Below are 23008 nucleotides of genomic sequence, written 5' to 3'. Positions count from 1 at the left end.
TTATTGAAAATGTCCGAAAAGAGTATCAGATTTTTTTTTTTTTTAATTCTTCAACAGTACCACCTGCTGAAATCGTCACAAATGCCGCTAATTGTGGTTGCTGCTTTGTAGAGCAATACTAGTGAAACCACACATTTACAGTGGGCGCGTTAGTGTCCATTTCATCATGAAAAAATGAATCAGCTCCGGAAGTCAACCTTGGAGCCTTCTAACTGTCCTTGTTGTGTACAACGACCACTGTAAATAACATACAACTGTTCAACCTGTTTGTACAAGTAAACATTTCTAAATTGTAGTACTTAGGTTTATCATAGCATACCCTACTTTTCGATTTCTTAACTCTGTGAAAGGCTTTTTTTATGGTAATCATGTTGTAACAGTGTAGCGAGGACTCTGGTTAAAGCATTTTTTAAAACTATAGTAAACAGATGTTGATCCTGGCCTCGTTTTATTAACACGTTTAACACAATAGCAACCGAATGCATGTTTAGCGGCTTACAGCGCTCCTGGGCACATAACACCAGAAAGAAATTGACATGTAAGAACTTCGACCCCTTGGGTCCTTTGTTTCCAGCATAATTGAGTCGACTCGTACTGTTATCCAAAAAAACAACAACAACCCACAGGCTTTTTTTTTATTAATAACAACACAAGGGACTTAAAATACTATTATACATGACATAATAACATGTCTTGTTATACTTTGGTTTACATGCTTGACTGAATCCATTTTTAAAAATACATTCTAACAATTTTGTTAAGGCAATTGTTCAGAGCGCTTTGGAGCACATGGGGTCCTTTTCCACGTTGTCGAAATGAAACTTATGTTGACCGTCCTTAGCAGTTAGAATGTGGTTAACAGTTTATTGAACACAATGTATCTTGTATTTTATCGAAACAAACCCTTACATGGATAAAATATTAGATAGAATAGATACACCTAAGCTGGCGATCATTTATTTCATTTATTTAATAAGCCATGTCTTTAAAACGGTGCCTGTTTTTGCTGTCTCGTGCTCCAAACCGGGCAAGATGTCTCCGCAGCACCGTTGCTGTGCTCGGTAAGGGCAGCGCAGGGGCTTCAGCTGTACAGCGACATTGTACTGGCGAGACTGGGGCTTCTGGCTTCATCTCCTGCCGAAATGCGTCTTCAAGCAGCGCCGCCAAACCTCCAGATACTTCTCTCTTTGTACCACTGCACGTAAAAGCTACCGACAACGGAGAAGGATCCATCGGAGCGGAGCTCACCCAGCCGCTAGATAAAAGTAAGGCGTTGAGATTTGAGTACATTATTATTATTATTATTATTATTATTATTATTATTATTATTATTATTATTATTATTATTATCCACCGACTAAAGGTATTGTTTTCTTTTACAATAGGGTCACTCTGGTTCTTGTATTTTGAGCTGAAGCCTTAAGTCAAGTTATCTGAATAAAGTTATTCGGCATGTAGTGCAATGACATAACCTCCTACTGTTGCAAGTTTTAACTGAAGCTTGTATGATTCATGTTGGAAATGAAAGTTTAAGTTGGGAGAAATCTTGCCCACCTGTAGGTAAAACTACATTTTAAAGAATGTAAACGAACTAGACAGCCAGAAAAGTCTGGTTTCTTCTGTAGTAGAATGCCCTGAATATATACGGATATTTACTATTAACTTAAACAGGATTGGATTGTGTGACACAGCAGTTTTTGTACCTGTTTTTTCCTATCGTTCATGTACAAATGACACGTCTTTTGGGTGCAGTAGTAAGGCTGGTGATTCCTTTTTTTGCAGGTGAAGTGCTTAAGGTTTTAAACAGATTCTACAAAAGGAAGGAAATGCAGAGACTGGCTGCAGAGAATGGTTTAGACGGTAAGTAAAGTAAACTTGTAGCTGCATAACGATTACTCGTTTTAAAATAAATAATAAAAAAACAGGTCACAATTATTATTATTATTATTATTATTATTATTATTATTATTATTTGTTTTTTTAGCAGACGCCTTTATCCAAGGCGACTTACAGAGACTAGGGTGTGTGAACTATGCATCAGCTGCAGCGTCACTTACAATTACATCTCACCCAAAAGACAGAGCACGAGGAGGTTAAGTGACTTGCTTAGGGTCACACAATGAGTCCGTGGTTGAGGTGGGATTTGAACCGGGGACCTCCTGGTTACAAGCCCTTTTCTTTAACCACTGGACCACACAGTCTCCTATAAAATGACCTACACCTACTACTTGAATTGCATGTCATATACTACAACCCTCAACCTCTCATCTTGTGAACTACTTTCAGGGCAACCTGGCAGGATATGAAGTGTTTTGACAGTTTTTTCAAACTTCTATTTGTAAATTTGGTTTCAAGTCTTGCAATAATAATTATTGTTGCTATTGGCCTGGTGCTTGATGAGATATTTTGAGGCAATAGGGTCTTAGTTGGGTAAACCCAATGGGTTCTGCATTAAGCCTATTAACAGCATCTCCCCTGTGGAAATATTGTAGTCAATAACATAGCCATCCATTACTTACCAGTTGAGATGAAATGCATTAACCTGCATAGTAATGCAACAGACATTACCAATAGTTTGTGCACTTTCCCTCTGGTGATCTCCCTGTCTATTTGTACTATGCATGTTTGAAACAGCTTACAAAAAAAAGGAAACCAGCCATAGAGAAACTGTCATGCAATATTTGTCAATAACCAAAATCTGAAAAGTTTAATACTGAGCAAACATTTTAACATTTGCGGTTGTTGAACTTGTGTTTTTTTATTTTTTTTATTTTGTTAAATAATTTTACAAATCCACTTACCCAACTCTGATGAAACTTAGCAAAGGTTTTCCAACTTAGTATTTGAGAGACTCAGAGTCTGGGTATATGTGAATGTGCCTGTCCCTCTGTACAGTATGCACAGTATCCAGTTGGAATAGGACTTAACAAAGTTGTTAGGTGCCTTTATCTGCATCTAGTCTTCTTTTACAGCTCGCCTCTTCCATCAAGCATTTATCAGCTTTAGAAAATATGTTCTTGAATCGGATGCGCTTGGAGCCGACTTACATATCATTTTAAATGATTTCTGCTGTGGCGCAGGTTAGTGGGAAAGAAAAAAATACGTAACACTGTAGAAAGAGCCTGGTGTGGTGCAAACTGATAAAGTTTATTTACATAAAGAAAAAATAAACAATGTAAAGATTTCCTTCAGGGTCAGGTAACTCAGTCGTTCCTTATGTGCAAATTTATTATTTATTACTCGATTATCTAATTTCAGCCTCAAAGGCTGTTATTAAAACATATAGAATTAATCTCATTATGCTTCTGGGAATTCCATATGTTGAAGATTACTCAACTATCCCAATCTGAGTTAACGAGTTCTCAGGCGGAAAGTAGAGTGGTGACACAATTGGACTACACCAGGGGTGGCTAAAGTTGGCTCTTCCACTCCTGGTCTTTGTTCCAGCCCTGTTGTAAATTGTTTAATGGAACCAACTGAACCTCCATCCAGACCCTGAATGAGTTAATGATCTAATTTTCCCTGTTAAACCTGGAGTGGAATGGCCCTCCAGCACTGTGATTGGACAGCCCTGCACTACGCAGCATTTATAACCATGTATGTTTAGAATATTGACATATACTGTAGCAGAATCACCAACTCTGCTACAAATTCAATAGTATGTTGATAAGAATCTGCATTGCATCAATTGGCTTTCCGTTAGAAATACCCAGCCAATAATCCTAATAAGTGAATGACAGAGGCCTTCCGAATAAGAGGACTTCTATTTCTGAGTACAGGTGCTTTGCTTTGTAGGTACAGCTTACAAACCCCTCTTAACAACACTATAAAAACCTAATACAGTACAGAATCCGAAAATATAAACATATAGTATAGGTCATTTAAACTAGTATATTGCTGATTTCTAATACATGTCTTCATCCCAGGTCATGTAGATGATCTTTACCCCTATTTCATGAGACATGCCAAGCAGATCTTCCCAATGCTGGACTGCATGGAGGACCTCCGTAAAATCAGTGACCTACGTGTGCCAGCTAATTGGTAGGTTTGTGCAGAAGCTGGGAGAGAAGGATGGGGTGTTCCGAGCAAAATCAGCACACTGAATAATGGATAACCTGCTGTTTCTTGTTTGCTGTAGGTATCCAGAAGCCAGAGCTATTCAGAGGAAGATCATTTTTCATGCCGGTCCCACAAACAGTGGGAAAACGCACCATGCTATCCAGAGATATTTAACAGCCAAGTCCGGCGTGTATTGTGGTCCCCTAAAGCTGCTGGCACATGAGATCTTTGAAAAGAGTAACAATGCTGTCAGTATGTCATTCCACAGATGTCTGCTTGTGTGCTGTAACTCAGGATGTTTAGTCTATTTGCTATCCTTATATATGCTAAGCATGTATTCCATGCTATAGTCATTAGGAAAATGGATCTTATGAACACTGTGAAATCAATTGCTTCTTTGAGTCACTATTTAGATTAACATAGAAATAGTATGAAACAAGCATTAATACATTACACTTTCATGCCAGATAGAATTGATTTTCCGATACTCATTGATCAACTTTACCATTACCTTGCCATTACCTGCACCTACAAAACAGATTTATTGGTAAAACTAAGACAAGTAGAAATATTTCGGCGAGTGTCTTCTTCAGTGTACTTCATCTAGTGTACTGAAGAAGGCAGTAGCCGAAACATTTTACTAATTCACTTAGCTGGATTGAGTGTTTTTATTGAAACTGTGGAACAGCTAAATGACACAGAGTAAATCAGTCTGAAAGTTGGAACTTGCCCAGCACTGACAACACTGAAAGCGTCTGTAAAGCTGGAGGTGATTTTTCAGACTTCTTTTTCAGAGAATATGTATTTGTAATTAAAGTATAATAGCACCATCATGAGGCGAGAATGGCACTGAAGCTAATAAAATGTGGAAAGTTTGGTTTTCAGGGGGTTTTGCCTTGTAAAAGTGGAAGTACATTGTGTGCCTGAATTTGCATAGTGAAGTTTCCTTAACATTAATTCTGAAGAAATATATACAATTATAAGACGCTTTACAGATTAAATTATAAAGCATCTTTATTAAAGGACACAACACACTCCCCATGGTCAGCTGTACCGGTATTAGGGTCTGACACTATTTAGATGAACACAATACACCTCCATTGTCTATTGCTCATACAGTATCTCATAACCATTTCAGAAGCCTTCATATTTTTTGTATTAATGGAAACTCCTCAAGCAATATTTAACAATACCCTTCATTTTGACCCATGACATATGCTGTGTGTCTTATTGTGGTCAATGTGACTTTTTGGTTTCCAGTAATAATGACCATAATCTTGTGGAGAACTTTTACAATGCTGCCATTGGTACACTGTCAAAGCCTCAGAGAGCTACTGACTTCATATTTGCAGGATAATAACTCCTACATTATAATAAAACACCTCTGAAATAAAAAGTACTAGTTGAAACGTTTCTTCAATAAGCACTTGTATAATCTGCATTTATAAACCATGGACCTCGGTCATGGTGCTTTTAAAGGATCCTGATCGCTTGCTTTGTGCTTGTTTCAGAATGTGCCTTGTGACCTGGTGACAGGAGAAGAGCGAACCTTCGTCAACCCAGAAGGAAAGCAGTCTAGTCACGTTGCTTGTACAATAGAAATGTGCAGCGTCACCACTCCATGTAAGTACCTCTTCTTTGAACAGCAATCTCTGAGACCTGTCAAGCACACTATAGATCTGCAGGAAATGGGGGAGAGGAAGAGCAGAAAATACCCGGCTGTGCCAAAAACCTACAAGATTGAGTGGACCCCATTGTAGTCAGGTAGCTAGCCAATACAAGGCTGTCATTGAACTGCTGCTTTGAGACTGAACTCCATTACAGTTTTCACATTGTTAATGAACCAGGCTTGTCCTATCTTTTTTCACCTCTGGGTCCCCTCTTTTCTTTTTAAATATCTGCTGAAAAAACACAGACGAAACACCGTATTTAAATGAACAATTAAACATTAAAGGGTTGATTTTCCAACTTACCACTATAAAGCACTACTTAAAAAAATAAAAATAAAAAATGAAAATAAAATAAACATTTCAAAAGAAACTAGTGTGTAAACAGGTATATGTACATACAAAACTAAAAACAAGTGTATTTTTTTTTATTTAAAACGAAAGTAACATGTTTTCTCTGTGTGTGTTACTCTGTGTAGCACTGAATCCAAGTTGAGCTGCAGCAGCCTGCTGCTTTGCAGTTTTGTGGTGGAGATGTTTCTGCCGCAGCGCTGTTCAAGATGACATCTCCTGATATTTTCCCTGGTACGTTCCTTGTACAAAAGGAAGGAATCGGTGGCTGCCAGGTCCGTGGCAGTAGAGATAACAGGCTTGTATATTTAATAAAAAACAGAATATTGTAGGTTATATTCAGAGTAAAAACATGTATTGTAAAAGGCAGTCAAAGTGACGGTTTTAGGTAGAGGGGATTATAACATTTTTATTTTTGCGATCAGGGTATTTAATACATGTATTAGGAAAAGTCAAGAACAGACAACCACGTATCTTTCACACACACAATTAAAATTTTAAAAGTGAAAACCGTCAATATGACTGCCGTGGCAGGAACTTTGACTACCCTTTACAATACGCGTTTTTATTTTGAATATAACTGTGGCAAAGTGGTTAGTAAGGGGAACAGGTGTAGCGGTGATGCGGTGCAGGAGTGACAGGCAGACAACGGTAATCCAGTGACAAATGTTTTTATTTATTTTAAATCCTGGTCTAGCGACCGTAAATAATAAGCCCCGGCAATACACAACGATGTGTAGAGCGCGGGGATGAAAACGACAGGTTACAGTCCTGAATAAAGAAAACAAAAACACGTTCACCCGTCCCGGGTGCGTGCAGTCGTGCTGGTGGTGAATGAATACACTTTTTATTCGGTGACAGTTGTGAGGTGGTGATCCGGTTTGTGCTGGCCCACGGCGACAGCTCCGGATGTGCTTTAGCTGTCTGGTGGTTTCAAAAACACAGACAGTTATTGTACAGCAATAAACAAACAAAAAACACACACACACTCAACTCTTTACAGAGTAATACAGCACTTCACAATACCGTCCTTCTCGGTCCTTGGCTTAACCCAAACGAAGGAAAAGAACAGCGTTACCCTGGCCCCTATATGTAATCCCGCATGATATCTAGGTAAACGGTTGCAGCTGCCTTATTACTTGCAGCTGCCCCTTGTTTACCTGTCAAATCAATACGGTCTTACAACAGAGTCTCGCTTCCTTCCAGGCTGACCCACTTTCCGGTCCCGGAAACGAACTGTCAGGCCAGCCCTTCCAGATACTTCTCCTCCCGTTCTTTAGCGCCCTCACAGGTCGGGAGGAAGATTTATCACCAGAACTCATTGTATTTCTGTCACAATAACCTACAATAATCTTTTTTTTTTTTTTTTTTTTTTTAATATACAATCCTGTTGTTATCTCTACTGGACATGCCAGCCACCAATTCCTTCGTTTTGTACAAGGAATGCACCAGGTAAAATATCAGTAGGAGAGATTTCATCTTGAATCTAGCCACGGCACTTTGGCAGAAACATTTCAATCAGAAAACTGCAAAGCAGCAGGATGCAGCAGCTCAACCTGGATTCTGTGCTACAGAGTGACACACGCAGAGTTACTTTCGTTTTAAATTACAAAATACATTTGTTTTGTATGTACCTGTTCACAAACTAATTTCTTTTGAAATGTTTATTTTATTATAGTTTTTCATTTTTTTGAAGTAGTGCTTTATAGTGGTAAGTTAGAAAATAAACCCTTTTATGTTTAATTGTTCATTTAAATACAGTGTTTCGGCTGTGAAGATGTTTGATATGACGTGCTTCAATAAAACTTTTGAGTTGTATTCGATATGTTTGTCTTTCATTTTAATATTGATGTTGTTTAAAATGTAACCTTCATAATGACTGCCTGCGGTGGTTTTAGGTATCAATATAACCACGGCGGTTAAAGGGACATCTGATGGGGACACATGCATATTCTTTATAGTTGTTAAAAACTCAAGTCCTTTGTATTTCTTTTTTAAGTGTTCAAATTTGAATGCCTTTTTGTTTAACAATTATGCACAACAGTGTTTTTAGTTATTGGACCTTCTGTTAAACTAATGTTTGTTCTTTATTTTGAATAATAAAAAGTCAATGCATTCATTATCGTTGATAAATGCCTATACGATAATCGAATACGAAATTAGGGTGCCGATTGAACCACTACAGAGGACTAATAGTCACTTTTAAGAGTGTTCTGCATTGCCTCATGCAAGAGTTTTTGTAATAGTCAGATTCACCATCATATTTTACCTTTGGCGCGGTCTTTGAGCAAGCCTGAGCAAGGTGGAATGTGTATAATAAGGCCAGTTTAAAATAGTGAGTTTGTTAAAGATTTGCAATGGAAACACGTTATCATTGCACACCACAAGTGGTCATTTTTATACTGGCCTCATTACACAAATTCTACACAGCTCGAGCAGAAACTGTCATAAATAATAATAAATGGTCACCTGGTATGGGGTAATAACGAGATTAAAAAAACAATATTCAAATTAAGATCTGATCAGTGTATAGTACTGTACTGTATGTGTTGTGCCAAGTTGTCCTAATAAATTAAATATGAAGGTTATGCAGCATATTTTATTTTTGTATTACTATGAATATGTCTGTTTTCCCAGATGAAGTCGCTGTTATCGATGAAATCCAAATGATCAGAGATCTTTCCAGAGGGTGGGCTTGGACAAGAGCGCTTTTAGGTATGTTGGGAACAGATCTCCCAGTTGGCTGAAGCATTCAGACAAAGAACCATAGTTGTGAGATATTAAAAAGGTTTGCACATGAAAAAAGTAATTGTCGTCTTTTTCTGAAAAGAAAAGTCTGGACTACGTAAAGTATTTCTATAAAGTATTGTTTACAGTCATAGTAATAGTGATGTGTTCCCATTGAAACAGTGATGTGTTCCCATTGAAACAGGGTTGTGTGCTGAAGAGATTCACGTATGTGGGGAAGCTGCTGCCATTGACTTTGTTACGGAGCTCATGTACTCTACAGGGGAGGAAGTGGAGGTAGGTGTCAGCTGAGCAATTAAAACCAAAGATTATGCATTATACAGAGTTTGGAGGCCAGAGTTCAAATCCACAGTTCATATCACAAAATCTGATAGGGACAAATCATGGACTAAATTGCAGTGACAGGTCAGGATTGAAGCTTTTGACAACAAACAAAAATGGGATATTTTCTGTGACCAGCTCAAGATACCCATATCAGTGTCTCCTGGAGTTTTATACATTTGAGATGAATAGTTTTGTTGAAACACCACTGTAAATGTATCTAATACAATCTACAATTCCCCTACTTTAGTAGGTTTGTGTGCATTTGTTAAATACTGAAGAGTCAATCTCTTTTCATTCATTAGATTAGAAACTACAAGAGGCTGACGTCCATGACTGTGCTGGACCACGCAGTTGAGTCCCTCGATAACCTGCACCCTGGAGACTGTGTGGTGTGCTTCAATAAGAACGACATTTACTCCATCAGCAGGCAGATTGAGGCCAGGGGCTTGGAGTGTGCAGTCATATATGGCAGTCTACCTCCTGGTAAAGGACATTAGCAGTGCTAATTGAAGTAGTCTTTGAAGCAGTAGTATTGTAGTGCCCCCTTGGTGTATACAGTCTGTGAATGAAAATGCAAGTGATATTATAGGTGGGGGAGGGGATGGGGGATTAACCTCTTATAAATTATAATGATGCTCTCTAACAGGAATCTGTTGGTCCAACTTCTCTGTGATTTTTTTCTTTGAAATCAGGAAGTTAAAAAGAGCTGGCAACTAGGATTCTACAGGAGAAGTTGCCAGGTGGATACTGATTGAAATTATTAAAATTTGGGAATGATAACTAACAGTCATTGGTGCAGATTATAAAAAATAAAATAAAAAAATACGGTAACTGTATTTTCTCTATGTGAAAGCATCTTTGCAGGGTTTTCAACAGCTATATTTTAAGTGTACTGTCAACCAATGCAGACTTAGCTTTTTCATTTCCTCTTTTTTTGTAACACATCTGCAGATTTTTGGTATGGCAGAATACAAAATCAAAATTGATGGCTCCCTAATTAAATGTAATATTTGAGCAACAGAACTCAGAACCATGCAGAGTTACTGTAAAATATAAAAAGAAAGGCAAGGGGGAGGTGAAAAAATATATTAAATGTCAATCGAAGCTAAATGAGATGTATTTATACATCAATTCACAATGTGTACGTCTTTCTGTAGTATATTTATACAGCTACTATATATATACAGCTATAGCCAAAAGTTTTGTATCACCCTATAGAATGAACAAATGTTGCTTCATAAAGTCGAATGAAACCTGCTGAATAATGTTACGTTAACATATTAAATTGCATTCCACTTTGTATTTTTCCATGTACTTAACGAAAAACAAAAACAAAAAATGTGACCTTTTGAAATCTAACATGAAAAACTATACTACTATTATGGCTTCCGGTAGACTTTTGCAATCACTGTGTAGTTTCTTTGATTACATGCTGTTACATAAAATATCTAAATTATGTTCATATATATATATACAGTATATCCTAAAATTCTAGGTGATGCAAAACTTTAGGCCATAGCTGTATATATAATTATAATTATGTTTTATTTTTTATTTTTTATAGGTACCAAATTAGCTCAAGCAAAGAAATTCAATGACCCAGATGACCCATGCAAGATTCTTGTTGCTACTGATGCTATAGGAATGGGATTGAATTTGTGAGTATCTGCACTTCGTTTCCACTGGGGGATTCTACTCATTTCAGTAACTATGCAAACATGTTACATGAAACTTATGTAAAGCTAACATTTTCTACCTGGTTGGAAAATATATAAGAAATCTATGGATGTTCCTTGTATTTTTAGCAGTACAATCTGTGTCTCCTCCTGTGCAGGAGTATCAAGCGCATCATCTTCAACTCTCTGGTGAAGCCCACTGTGAACGAGAAGGGAGAGAAGGAGATGGACACCATCACCACCTCGCAGGCGCTGCAGATCGCTGGCAGGGCTGGCCGCTTCAGCTCCATGTTCAAGGAGGGCGAGGTGACCACCATGCACCGCGACGACCTGCCTGTGCTGAAAGAGATCCTCAGCCGCACTGTCGACACCATTGAGGTGAGCAGGCCTGGACACTGTGGATAATTACAGCAAAGAAATAACACAACATCAATCAGGTCAGGTTAGGTTAGGTGAAAGGTAATAGTTGTAGCTGGAAGTTCCAAGCACTGGAGGCAGTGTGTTCCAGTGGTTAAAGTCCAGGGCTTATAACCAGAAGGTCACCGGTTCAAATCCCACCTCTGCCACTGACTGACTCACTGTGTGACCCTGAGCAAGTCACTTAACTGCCTTGTGCTCCATCCTTTGGATGAGATGTTAAATAAATGTCCTATTGTAAGTGACTCTGCATATAATGCACAGTTCACAGCCTACCTCTGTAAAGCGCTTTGTGATGGTGGTCCACTATGAAAGGTGCTAAAAATAAAGATATTATTATTAATTAGACAAGTCCAGCAAAATAACCATTAGATTGCCCTACGCACTTGCTGGTTGTCTTACTGTACCAAAGATTGCATCACAAGCCAGTGTGTCTATATAGGCAAGTGAATCCGCTTTGTTGTGACACAGAGAATGTATTTGTCCACAGAAACACACATTAAAATGTTTTGATCCTAGAACAAGGTGCAACACAAATACAAATATTATATACAGCACCCTGGAGTTGCTTCAAGCCATAATTTGAGAGTTTCTTTGTTGTTGTCTAAATGAATGCTGTCACCAGTATCATAGGATCCAAGTATGGGTGTTTTAACACTTTTATATAGTACTGTAGATGCAACAAACAGTAAATCTACAAAAAGGCACAGATAAGAACATCGGATTGAAGTTTTTATTTTAGATTCGGCACTCAGATTAGGACTCAAGGGCATGAATAGAAGCAGAAGAACAGGACAAGGCAGCAGATCCTGCAGCCCAGTATAATAATCCGTGCCTGGGGTGAGAGAACCCTGAACAGCTCAAACAGTGGAAGCCTTGCTGTATTTTCATCCCATCAACATTTATTATGTTCAAAATCTAACGCTATATCACATTTTTTATGCTAGTTTTTTCTGGCATCCCTAATTCAGTAAAAATGGGCTGAGTAAGAAAATTGAATTATTTTGAATTTCCTGTAACTTGTTGAATAATGTTATTTTCATGTTGGCTTCCTTTACTAAACATGTTTTCTGTTTCTTTCATTGTAGACAGCAGGCCTGCACCCTACTGCTGAGCAGATTGAAATGTTTGCCTACCATCTGCCAGATGCTACTCTGTCAAATCTGATTGTAAGTACTGAGATGGCAGCAAGCATATTGTGCCACTTCAAATGTCTTAACCATCCTAAAACCTTCCTGCAATGCTGCACTTTGAACTTGTGATAAGAATCTTACACAGTCTTTGTCAAATAGAGCACCCCCTTAGGTTTCCTAAACTAAGATTGATAGAATAGATTAGGTTATAAAACTGTGACTTGCAACTCCATTCTGTTTCCAGTGTGTCCTGTGTACACAATGGGCTGTAAAACAAGTTCTTTTGCACTAGAACTGTTTTTTGCAGCCACACAATACCTTGTGAAAAAGATGTTGTAAGAAAAGTTTCATCATGGTAGAATAGATAGGTATCCAATACAATGTATGTACTAAAAATATCATGAGCAGAGGGAACTACATAGAACACATCCCACACACACCCCGACATGTGTTCTCTCTCTCTCTCTCATGATTATTGCTTATGTAAAATATTTTTAAATGTTTTATTCTATGTATATAGATTGCCTTAATATGATCTTTAATCAAATAAACTAGCTAAAATTGGACTTCAGCAAATTATGCAACTATCTCAGTTTTCAACCCTATCAATAAATAAAACTCAGGATAGTCATGTGTGTATATATAAGTGATTTTTTTTTTCTTTTTTCTTCCCCTGCAGGATATATTTGTGAGCTTGTCGCAAGTGGATGGTCTCTACTTTGTCTGCAACATTGATGACTTTAAGTTCCTAGCAGACATGATCCAGCACATCCCTTTGAACCTGAGATCCAGATATGTGTTCTGTACTGCACCGATCAACAGGAAGCAGCCCTTCGTCTGCACTTCGTTTTTAAAGGTGCGTTTACAGTGAAACACAAATAAGCTTGATTGTTAAACTTCCGGATGTATAGAACTTAAAAAAACAATATTGTTAATGAGCAACCTGGAAATCTCAAACTTAGATAAGTGTAGCATTTTAAACACTACACCTTTAAATGGAATACAGCATGGCCCAGATATTCGAAGCGATGCGCAATCCCCTTGCAAAAATTAGTGCTTTTGCACAAAAATTGATATTTTCCAACACAGCACAAAAAAGTTGGAAAATAGCAGTTTTTTGCTCAATTCGCAAAACCACCTGCACATTCAATACCAATATAGCAGAAATACACAAGAGCTACGCGTGAATGTACAGAATTGGAATACTACACGACAATGGACTGTTAACAATACCCTGCCAAGCAGCTATCATAGGTGTATAGCACATACCAATATTCCTCAGATGAGTATACACTCAAATGTAACCAGCACATGGAATGCAGAATCAAAGCTCAACACACATCAGCAGCATTGGCATCCCCGAAGTTACATGCCCACCCCCACAAATATATAAATAAGCTACTAAATGGAGAAATGAAACAATGGACCACAGGATAGTGTAGGCTATTCAACATATAACTTAAATAAAAATATATTGTAGCGACTTGATAACTGGATAAGTGTCATATATATATATATATATATATATATATATATATATATATATATATATATATATATATATATATATATAATATATATAATATATATATATATATATATATATATATAACTTGCTTGACAAACCTGGGGGGCAGTTAATTCAACTTAAATAAAATGGGCTGAACGGGAAGTGGAATAAGAAAGGAGCACCTTTCGTACATACTTTCAAAACGCTGACAAAATGTACCAATACAGTAATCAGTAGCCTAGCCTACTACTGTGTAAGCAGTGTCTTTAATATTGAAATCCATGTGAATGCAAAGTAAGGAGGTACAAACTGTTACTGATCAATCTAGGGTTGATATACTGCTGTATGTGTTTATTAAACTAAAGCTTTCCTGCATTATACCGGTAGTTGTTTAGTATCTGCCAGCTCGGTCTATGTTACACACCGACGGTGTGTACTATGATACCGTGCTGTACTCTGGATTCTGTTTTGGGAGTTATTCTTTCAGCACCAAGAAAGCGTGCTTGGGAAAGTGATTAGTTTTCTTTCGGTCCGAAAGAACGATCATGATTGCAGCTTCCCTGTTTATTTTTTAAACATGTATTAAAACTAGTGATGCTGCTCTCACAATCGTTCTTTTGAATATAATCATTATATAGATGTGGACAGAACCTTGTATGACCTTATTAACCGTCCTTCTCATACTTCTGAACCTTCAAACAGTTTATTCTAAGACTACAAGTCTCTTTTGCATACCAATTACTATTTGTTTTTGCTGAGTTTTGTCTGAGAAAGTACAAAGGCACAAAGGACAGTTATTGAGATGTTATTTTGCACTGGGAATGTGTGACAAAAAGCAACTAGAACAGTGTTTTCCCAACACTTAAAAACACCCCAAAGCAGGCTTACAAATGAGTGCATTCATAGTAATTGGTGTATTGGGGGAAGTCTGCATCTCTTTGTGTTTTGTGCCCCCACCATTACAAAGGCATGTACAAAAGTTTAAAATCATTCCAACAGAGATCATATTTATTTAATTCGGGAATTTGGGTCACGGCTGGAAAATAAATAAATAAAGGAGCCATTGGTGGGTCAGTGTGTGTTTTTTACAACTATTAAAAATCACATCCCTTGTAAATAAAAAGAAACACCTAAACTTAAAGCAAATTACTTCCGTATAGTCATGCAGGACTTATGAATAACCCTGTTGAGTCTGTAAATCAGCATTTATTTGACCACGTTCCCTGTATTATTTCTGGCCATCGTATTTCGTTCCTTTCTTTATAGTTCTGCAATCCAAGAAGACAGACTGACCTGCAATGCTTGTTTTTCAGTTTGCCAGGCAGTTCAGTCGAGACGAGCCCTTGACCTTTGACTGGGTGTGCCGGCATGTCCGCTGGCCGCTGGTGGCCCCCCGGAACATCAAGGACCTGGTGCACCTGGAGGCTGTTCACCTCACGCTGGACCTCTACCTCTGGTTAAGGTATTCACACTCATGAAACGTTCGCTCAGTTGTGTTTGAGTTGGGCAGTATCTTATGTCGGTTAGGATATTCACCCTGTTAACTGTCTGCACCACACATCGCAGTGATCTGAATTAGTTTCTCTTTGCTTAATGACACACCTAACGGAGAGACAGCCAATAACAATTATGCCTGTGATGCTTGACTTGTAGGACACCTTGTGTTATGTCTTTAGGAATGTTCTTATTTCTTATTTTGAAACGTTAGCGAGGGAGTTTTCTCTTTTTACCTCCATTGTAATGACAGAAGGTGCAGAAATACAGTAGTAACAATGATATTGTGGGTGCCTATATTAGAACTTGGGTCCCTTTGCATGAGTACTACCAAATGCTGTGATTGTTTTTACAGTATGGACACCTTATTGAGCTATTGTAGGCTGTCGCCCCTTTTCGAACACACCACCAACTACACTAGGAGTATCCCTCAAGCTCTCCCTAGTTGGGCTAGTAGGCTAAAGGTTCTCATTTTTATATATGGCAGTAAATTACTGGCAGGTTCTGCAGAGTTTGATAAGGAGCTGCCCTGTCATCTACATGAAAATGTAATGGCTAAATGAGTAGCAGGGAGCTACAAGCGTCGCAGGCAATTGTGGCAGATCTGCTTAGTGTGTCAGTCAGCACAATTGAGAACTTTGCCAGAAAAGCTGGAGCACCTGTGGTGGAGAGACGAAAGCAGTTTGGCCATTGTTTTTTGTTTATTTATTACAACAGTGTTCTATTGTTTTTTGTTACTTCACAGACTTGCTTTTTATTTTTTTACAGAAGCATCTGTTTTGTGTTATCTCTGCTTGCCTGCTACAGCGTCCTGGTTCAGTGACACCCGTCTCCTGACACATATAAATAAACAATTGAGAAAGTTAATTGCCAACATCCTGTCTCAAGGCATAATTTGGATTATATAATCCGATTTTTTTAACATGTTACATTTCATCTCTCCCTGTAGCTACCGGTTTATGGACATGTTCCCGGACGCCAACCTTATCCGTGACATCCAGAAAGAGCTGGACAACATCATTCAGGAAGGAGTGCGCAACATCACCCGGTTGATCAGAGCCTCCGAAACAAACACCTCCTCCGGCACTGGCACAGACGCCATCCCAGATGACGACATCCCTCTGCACAGGACCTTCCCGAAGGACAGGGGGCTGAATGCAGAGGAATTGCCTGAAGCCAGACAGCAAAAACAGGGACAAAGGAGAATCCGTGGCTCCAAAATGCTGGGCTACAGGACACTAGACACTAGGCAAGACGGATCCCTGAGCTCCAGGCTTGTGCAGGAGGGACTGTTGAGTACAGATTTGCTGGAGCAGTTACAGAGGGAGTGGGCTGCTAGCCAGGCCAATGGGGAAGACCCCTGGAAAGAAACTGCAGGGAGTGGCAGAAAAATCAACTCGAAAGGAAAGAAGAAAAATAAGTAAAACAGATTATTCTGAATATATGAGATACTTTTTGCATAATATTCTATTCCTTGCCTGTTTTATATCCTAGTGTGCGTGTTCATTATGTATTGTTGTTTATGTTTAGATCATTACAGTGTTTATCAAGCAAACACATGCCTTGTTTAAAGAATGACCACCAGGGGGCATGCAGCTGTATTTTCAGTCCCCTCTGAGGCTATGATTTTTGTATAGAGTTTACATTTATTAACTCCCTAGTTGCAAAACCTAAAATGGTGGGTTCTGTAAGTTAATAGACATAGTAAACAAAGATGTACATAGAAAAAAATGATTGAGAACGCTCATGATAGGATAATAAACAGGTAAGAAGTGAAATCTTCAGAAATGTAGATGGTATAAACTACCATAACTATTTAATTGTGAGGATTTTGTTAACTGTTTTATTATAAAATAAAATGTACTTCAATAGCTTTTTTATATGCAATATTGCTAACACGATAATATTTGTGAAAGGGTTAATAAATGTCAATGATCTGTGTTTCGTGGTTGTTAATTTTAATATGAAAATACACAGTGCTGCAGTAGAATAATGCACTGAGCCGCCCAATCTGTAAAACATGCATTCATATTAGGAAACGTAGTTGTCATTTGTGTTCAAAGTCTACTGCAAAGTTATAAAAGTTTATCATCTTATACAGTAAATATGTGGCAACTACAATTTCTGCAAAAGCACTTTGACAGGCATATAACAGCCTCAGTAACCTTTAAACTGTGACTCAGAGTCTGGTGCAGGTGGCTTTAGCCTCTTGATCCCTGGGACATCCTCTAGAAAACAATTGGCAATTTATAAAGTATGGCAGTTACACTTAGACTTGACCTTCTTTTTGGTATTTTGTAACATAATCTTCATCATTCTGTTAAAATTCCACCTGTAGATTTGCAGTGCTAGAGTCTTTCTTTTCAATCAAAGTTTTCCAAAAAGGTAAACTATTCTAATGACATGTAGGCAATTACAGTGCTGTGTTATAAGATAAAATCAAGCTGATGTATTTAGATTGTAAGATCTTGAGGTTTAAGTGAATGGATCACTGAAGAAATCTGGAAGGTATTTCAGTGGTTCTGAAGGTATACCTGACCGCTTTTTGTTGGTTATTGCCTTTATTCAGGTAAGCTGGGGGTCAATGAAGCTCCATACTCACTCATATTTTGAGACTTTCTTGTGAAAATGTACAGTCTAGAATACTAGAGCACCTACTAACAGATCCTATTATACATCATATCTGTATCATCTGTAGATCAGGACTGGAACTCACTCAATGCAGTTTGACACATTTTATTACAGAATATATAACTGGAATGCCATTTGCTTAACAAACAGCTGACTGAAAAAACAGTTTGGACTATATGTTGCAATTTGGGTTGGTTTCAATTTTCTGTCCAACTTTTTTTATACTGTGTAATCTGACTTTCCTCACCACCACCCCCAGTTCTTGTTCCTTACAGCCAGTTAATAAAGATAACTGATTTGGACACTTTGTACACAGTTTTCATAATTCTTGTTTTTTGGAAGCTTATAAAGGCTGTGTGGCAAAGTGGTAATTAGTGTGCAGGTGCAGTAATCCAACAATGAAAGACAGACAACAAAGTATGGGTGAAATGGTTTCTGTTTTATTTTGTAAATCCAAATGGTCTGATGACCAAACAGTAAAGGGCTGGCAGTACACAGCGATGCGTATTGCACAGTGGATAATTATGGGTTGCAGTCCCATAAATAATAATAATAATCCAGTACATACACACAAAACACAAACACAGTCACAAGTCCAAAGTGAGTGCTGTAGTGCTCATGGTGAAGTACAAGTTATTTGTGATAAAATGTGCAGTGTTGTCCGGTTTTAGTGCTGGCCTTAAGTGACAGCTCCGGATCGTGTTAGCCGTGTAATCTAATAACAAACAAACAGTTCTATTAAAGATGAGACAGACAAAACATTCAGTACTTTTCTCTTTACAGGTTCTTTTGGTTTAGCGTAACCATCACACGGAACAGATCACCTCACTACGTCCCCTTTATATACCGGCAACCATGACCCCTTGGTTAACGAGCGCACCCACTCCTCCAATCCGCAGATGCCACACTGTTAACCTTCTGGGTCGATGATTTAGTGTACCGCTCAGTCCCCTTTCTAGATGGCCGACTTCCGCTTAACCCTGGGAATGAACTGTCGGGCCATCCAGTCCAGGGTAGTCTGTTCCCTTTACTCAGTGCTCTCACAATCTCTGTCACAGCCTGTCATAATTAAAATGTAATGCTAGGGTTTGTGTTTTTAACAAGCAATAATCCTCACTTTACCAGTTGGTAATGCCTTATATCTTAATGGCACCAAGCCAAAGCTAAAATTAGCCCCACAAAAATATTTCTGAAATACATTTCAAACAGAAATTAGTGGTTCTCAAAAACAGATACTCTGTTTGCTTGTAACTGAGCTTATTTGGTTCACATGCCCATGATTTACAGTTACTCCGGGACTTGCGTTGTTAATGGTAAGAAGGTATCCAGAATGAACTGGTTCAGGTTGCCATGGCAGCAACTCTGCAAAGACAGACAGCCAGCACTCCATAGCAAACTGCTACAGCTAGCTGCACAAACAAGCATGTTGTCAAATAAATAATATTGCAGACCGCTACATTTCAATTTGGAAATTACAGAACAAATCATTTGTATATTTACAGTATTGTGAAATGGCCTTCTATGCACACTACAGTAGTAGAGACCAGGTTGTTCACAGTCTTTACAGGCAGTTTCAACTGCAGGCATCAAGCTTCCACCTTCAAAGTCTTTCATCGCTCTGCAGCAGCAAGTGGTAGAAAATGTGACCTGCAAGCGATCATTTTTTCCTAATAGTGTTTTAAGAATTTGTTTTGGAACTGTTCAACCTTTTTGGATAAACCAGCTATGCCAATACCCAGCAAGTTCTTAAAGAGCATTTAAAAAAAAATTAAAATAGTGTTGTACTTAAATGATATAATACGTTTGTGAAGCACCACATTCCTTCTTGCAATAGCTCAGTAGTTAAGCAGAGTATCACACTTTGCAGTGCCTGAACTATCCCATTACATATTAAATATTTACACAACCCCCACCCCAGCTTCTGGTTAATTCTCCAAAAAAATGCAGTTATCATAGCAACCCTGGCTAGCTTTGCTGGCAGTGCAGCTAAAAATGATTCCACATCAACAGACAGGTAACAAGAAACTGCCATTAAAGAGGAGAGGTCTCAACCAGCAACACCACCACAAAATAAATGCATTTTCTTTGGGCGTAAAAGGTTGGCTGACTGGTTTCAACTAGGCACACTTTCTTTTGGTCAGTGGTTGAAATTGCGGGATAGTGTGCTAAATTGGTACAGTAAGTATGAATTCTAAGTGGAGTTCTCATTGCAAGGGCAAAGCAGTAGAAGACATAGTAATACTGTTTTGTAGTGCCTTTGAAGATGTATTAAAATGTTCAATAAAAATATGTTTTTGAAACTTGTAAAGACTAGGAAAATACCATATAAAACCTTGAGGACTAACCTTAAAGTGATTGTAGTTAACAAAACATTCCAGAATCTTTCCCCCATCATGCACATCCATTCACTATATAGGCCTCAGATGTGTAGTTTTAACAGAAACACATGTTTAAGCAAACATGACCCCAAAGACTGCTGGGATGAAATGACCTAGGAAGGAAGTAAAGCAATGACAGACTTCCTCGAAGATAACAAATGTAAACTGAGAATTTTCTACTGTAGTACGTCACGGTTTTAATGAAAATACACGTTTGTTTCATTTATAACTATATTTGAACCTGTGAATAAAAGTGAGAGGTAAGATTCATACAATTATTGTGTTAGTGACAAGCACATCAACTTTTTTACAGAAAGATAAAAGCTTTGATAATTTATTAAATCATTTTCAGCGTCATAAAAAGAAAGAAAACATGAAAATATGAACTTACAAACAATGAATTTACATGTTCACTTTAATTCATTATAGACTTTAACATCTATTTTCTTATTAGCCTGCCTCCAATTTTAATGGTGATGAAAAGCTGTTGGTTCTTTGCACATTTAATTCATTTATTTTTCTTTTTTCACAACTTCATCCTGCTTTGGGACCTTCTTTTTCTCATGTATGATGTTGTTTTAATTCCAACTTTAATGACCACTCAGTTTTTTCTCAGACCCTGATTATCACTAATCTTGAACTATCTCACTTATGGTTAAGTCCAAGATTAGTGGTAATCAGAGTCTGTGAAACCTGTCATGAGTCTTAGAAAGGCTGCGGATACACCTTTAATTGCTGCAGTAATGGACTGATGAAGTCAACGTGCGGAATTAAAATCACATGTAATCCCTTAAAGGTCTTATGTATTGTATTGGTGTGAGAGGGGTGTTCTAGAAATTTATTTATCCACTGAAAATGGCTCTGGGTACATCCATGCCTGCAGGAGTATCTACAGACAAACAGAACACATCTACAGCACCTATATGCATAAACAGATTCGTCTTTCCTCAGGATACACTTGGGACAGCATATTACACTTTAAATATTTCCAGAGATTTCCTGTTAATATAACTACCAGGACCCTATTCATTTTCTTCTGCCCTGATGTTAATCAATGAAACCTTATGCATAGTAACTCATATATTAATATTTGAAACCCTTTTGTGCTTGAAAAGGAATTCAAATAAAACAATAGCACATTACCATCCCAGAAGGGAACTCTGTTCTACACAGTGAAAACCAGGACTGTTTAGAGGCTGAGAAGGTAGTACTGGGGCAAATATATCTGCTTAAAATATATTCAGTGGCAAGAATGACCATGCTCATATTTGTTCATGAAATCATTGAATAAAAAAAAACCCAAAATACTCTGCAAAGGAAACTACTGAACTACTGAAAATCCCAGACTGAGTTGTATTACAGGCACAAGGTGGAGAAAGACGTGCTGTGCAGTGTGTTTGTTCTCACTGGTTTCCTTTAATTAGCTGAAGGTTGTCATGGAAATGTATCGGTAACTGCTGGAGACCTCAAACTAATTCAGCTGTTCCCTGCCCCTACATGAAGGTAATTCTGGAATCTTATAATACCAAGATTCAGGAATCCAAAGCTGTCAGAACAGCTGACTGTAAAACAAGGCAGGCAAATACAGACCACAAGACAGAATTAGCTGTTTAAAGGAGTAGTGCCCCATTCATTTTTGTAAATACTCTGGCCTACCATTGATATTTCCTCATCATTTTAATACATTACAATGCATTAGGCATATTCAGCAGATGCTAACCAACAAAGCACCTTATTTTTAAGTCTTTAGTGAATATGGTCCATTATGTGTTATCCAAGACTGCCACCCAGCCATTTAGCATCCAACATTTTCCATAACAACAAACTTGTGGGATGGCTTGCTCATTTAAATTATCTGCAGGTGTTTGAATAGTGGACACTTGTCTTTGCAGGAATACCGAGGTATTTCATAAGCAAGCAGTCCAGGTGGGGTTAAACCAATGCCTGACCCCCAGGTAGCACCTCAAACCAGCAGGTAGGCAGCTGTTTTTATACCTTACAAGTTCATGTTTAAAATGTTAGCCCCATACTGTATTACAGTTATTGTACCTAACAAAATAGTTCCATAAATTCTCCTTGCTTTGCACATCCATTCACTTTATAGGTTTCAAATGTGCAGTTTTCAAAGAAACACGTTTTTTTTTTTAGCAAACCAGATATCTGGTACTACACTAGATTCAAATCTCTGTTTGCAAGACATGCGTTCATATCGTCTTGCACTTCCTGGGTCATATAAGTGAAATTGTCCTTTTATGACTGTCATGCTTTGCAGCCAGTAAGGCAAACAAACCTGAGACTACAGGTTCTCTATAACATTTGTTTCTACACATTTGAAACCCATATAGTTAGATATAGTACAAGTTAATGACAACTAAGATGAATAAAAACACAGAATAGTGTTCCAGAACATAGCACCCATACATGTACCCTTCTAAAGGTTTTCTCAAAGTAACTATGCCATTTACTACACTTTTCTGTTGTCCTTTTACCATGGCGTACCACAGTAAACATGTATAACCCTTTCAGTAACTGCACCTCTACTGTACTTGTACCATGCTAAGTTTCCTATCTATGCTATCCTTTAGAAGGCATATATGTTTTTACAAAATATTTGCAATGT

General features: G+C 38.0%; 1 protein-coding gene across 1 annotated transcript; it reads left to right on the top strand.

The window, feature by feature from the left end:
• Positions 1-695: 695 nt before the first annotated feature.
• supv3l1 (SUV3-like helicase) lies at positions 696-17320 on the top strand. Its single transcript, XM_034030051.3, has 15 exons — positions 696-1265; positions 1783-1860; positions 2973-3080; positions 3927-4041; positions 4139-4307; positions 5571-5682; positions 8715-8792; positions 9010-9101; positions 9452-9632; positions 10714-10807; positions 10984-11203; positions 12331-12411; positions 13055-13231; positions 15199-15347; positions 16329-17320. Exons 1-15 carry the CDS (start codon positions 980-982, stop codon positions 16801-16803), a joined length of 2415 nt encoding a protein of 804 aa, XP_033885942.1. The 5' UTR covers positions 696-979; the 3' UTR covers positions 16804-17320.
• The last annotated feature ends 5688 nt before the right edge of the window (positions 17321-23008 follow it).

The sequence above is a fragment of the Acipenser ruthenus genome, chromosome 13 (assembly GCF_902713425.1).
Source record: "Acipenser ruthenus chromosome 13, fAciRut3.2 maternal haplotype, whole genome shotgun sequence".
In the NCBI taxonomy this organism is placed as follows: Eukaryota; Metazoa; Chordata; class Actinopteri; order Acipenseriformes; family Acipenseridae; genus Acipenser; species Acipenser ruthenus.
Note: the sequence above shows the minus strand (reverse complement) of the source record. Positions and strands in the feature narration are given on the sequence as shown.

Coding starts and splice junctions, on each gene's coding strand:
- supv3l1 (XM_034030051.3), top strand. CDS start 980: ATGTCTTTAAAACGGTGCCTGTTTTTGCTGTCTCGTGCTCCAAACCGG. Junction 3,081..3,926: donor TGATTTCTGCTGTGGCGCAG/GTTAGTGGGAAA, acceptor TCTTCATCCCAG/GTCATGTAGATGATCTTTAC. Junction 15,348..16,328: donor GACCTCTACCTCTGGTTAAG/GTATTCACACTC, acceptor CTCTCCCTGTAG/CTACCGGTTTATGGACATGT.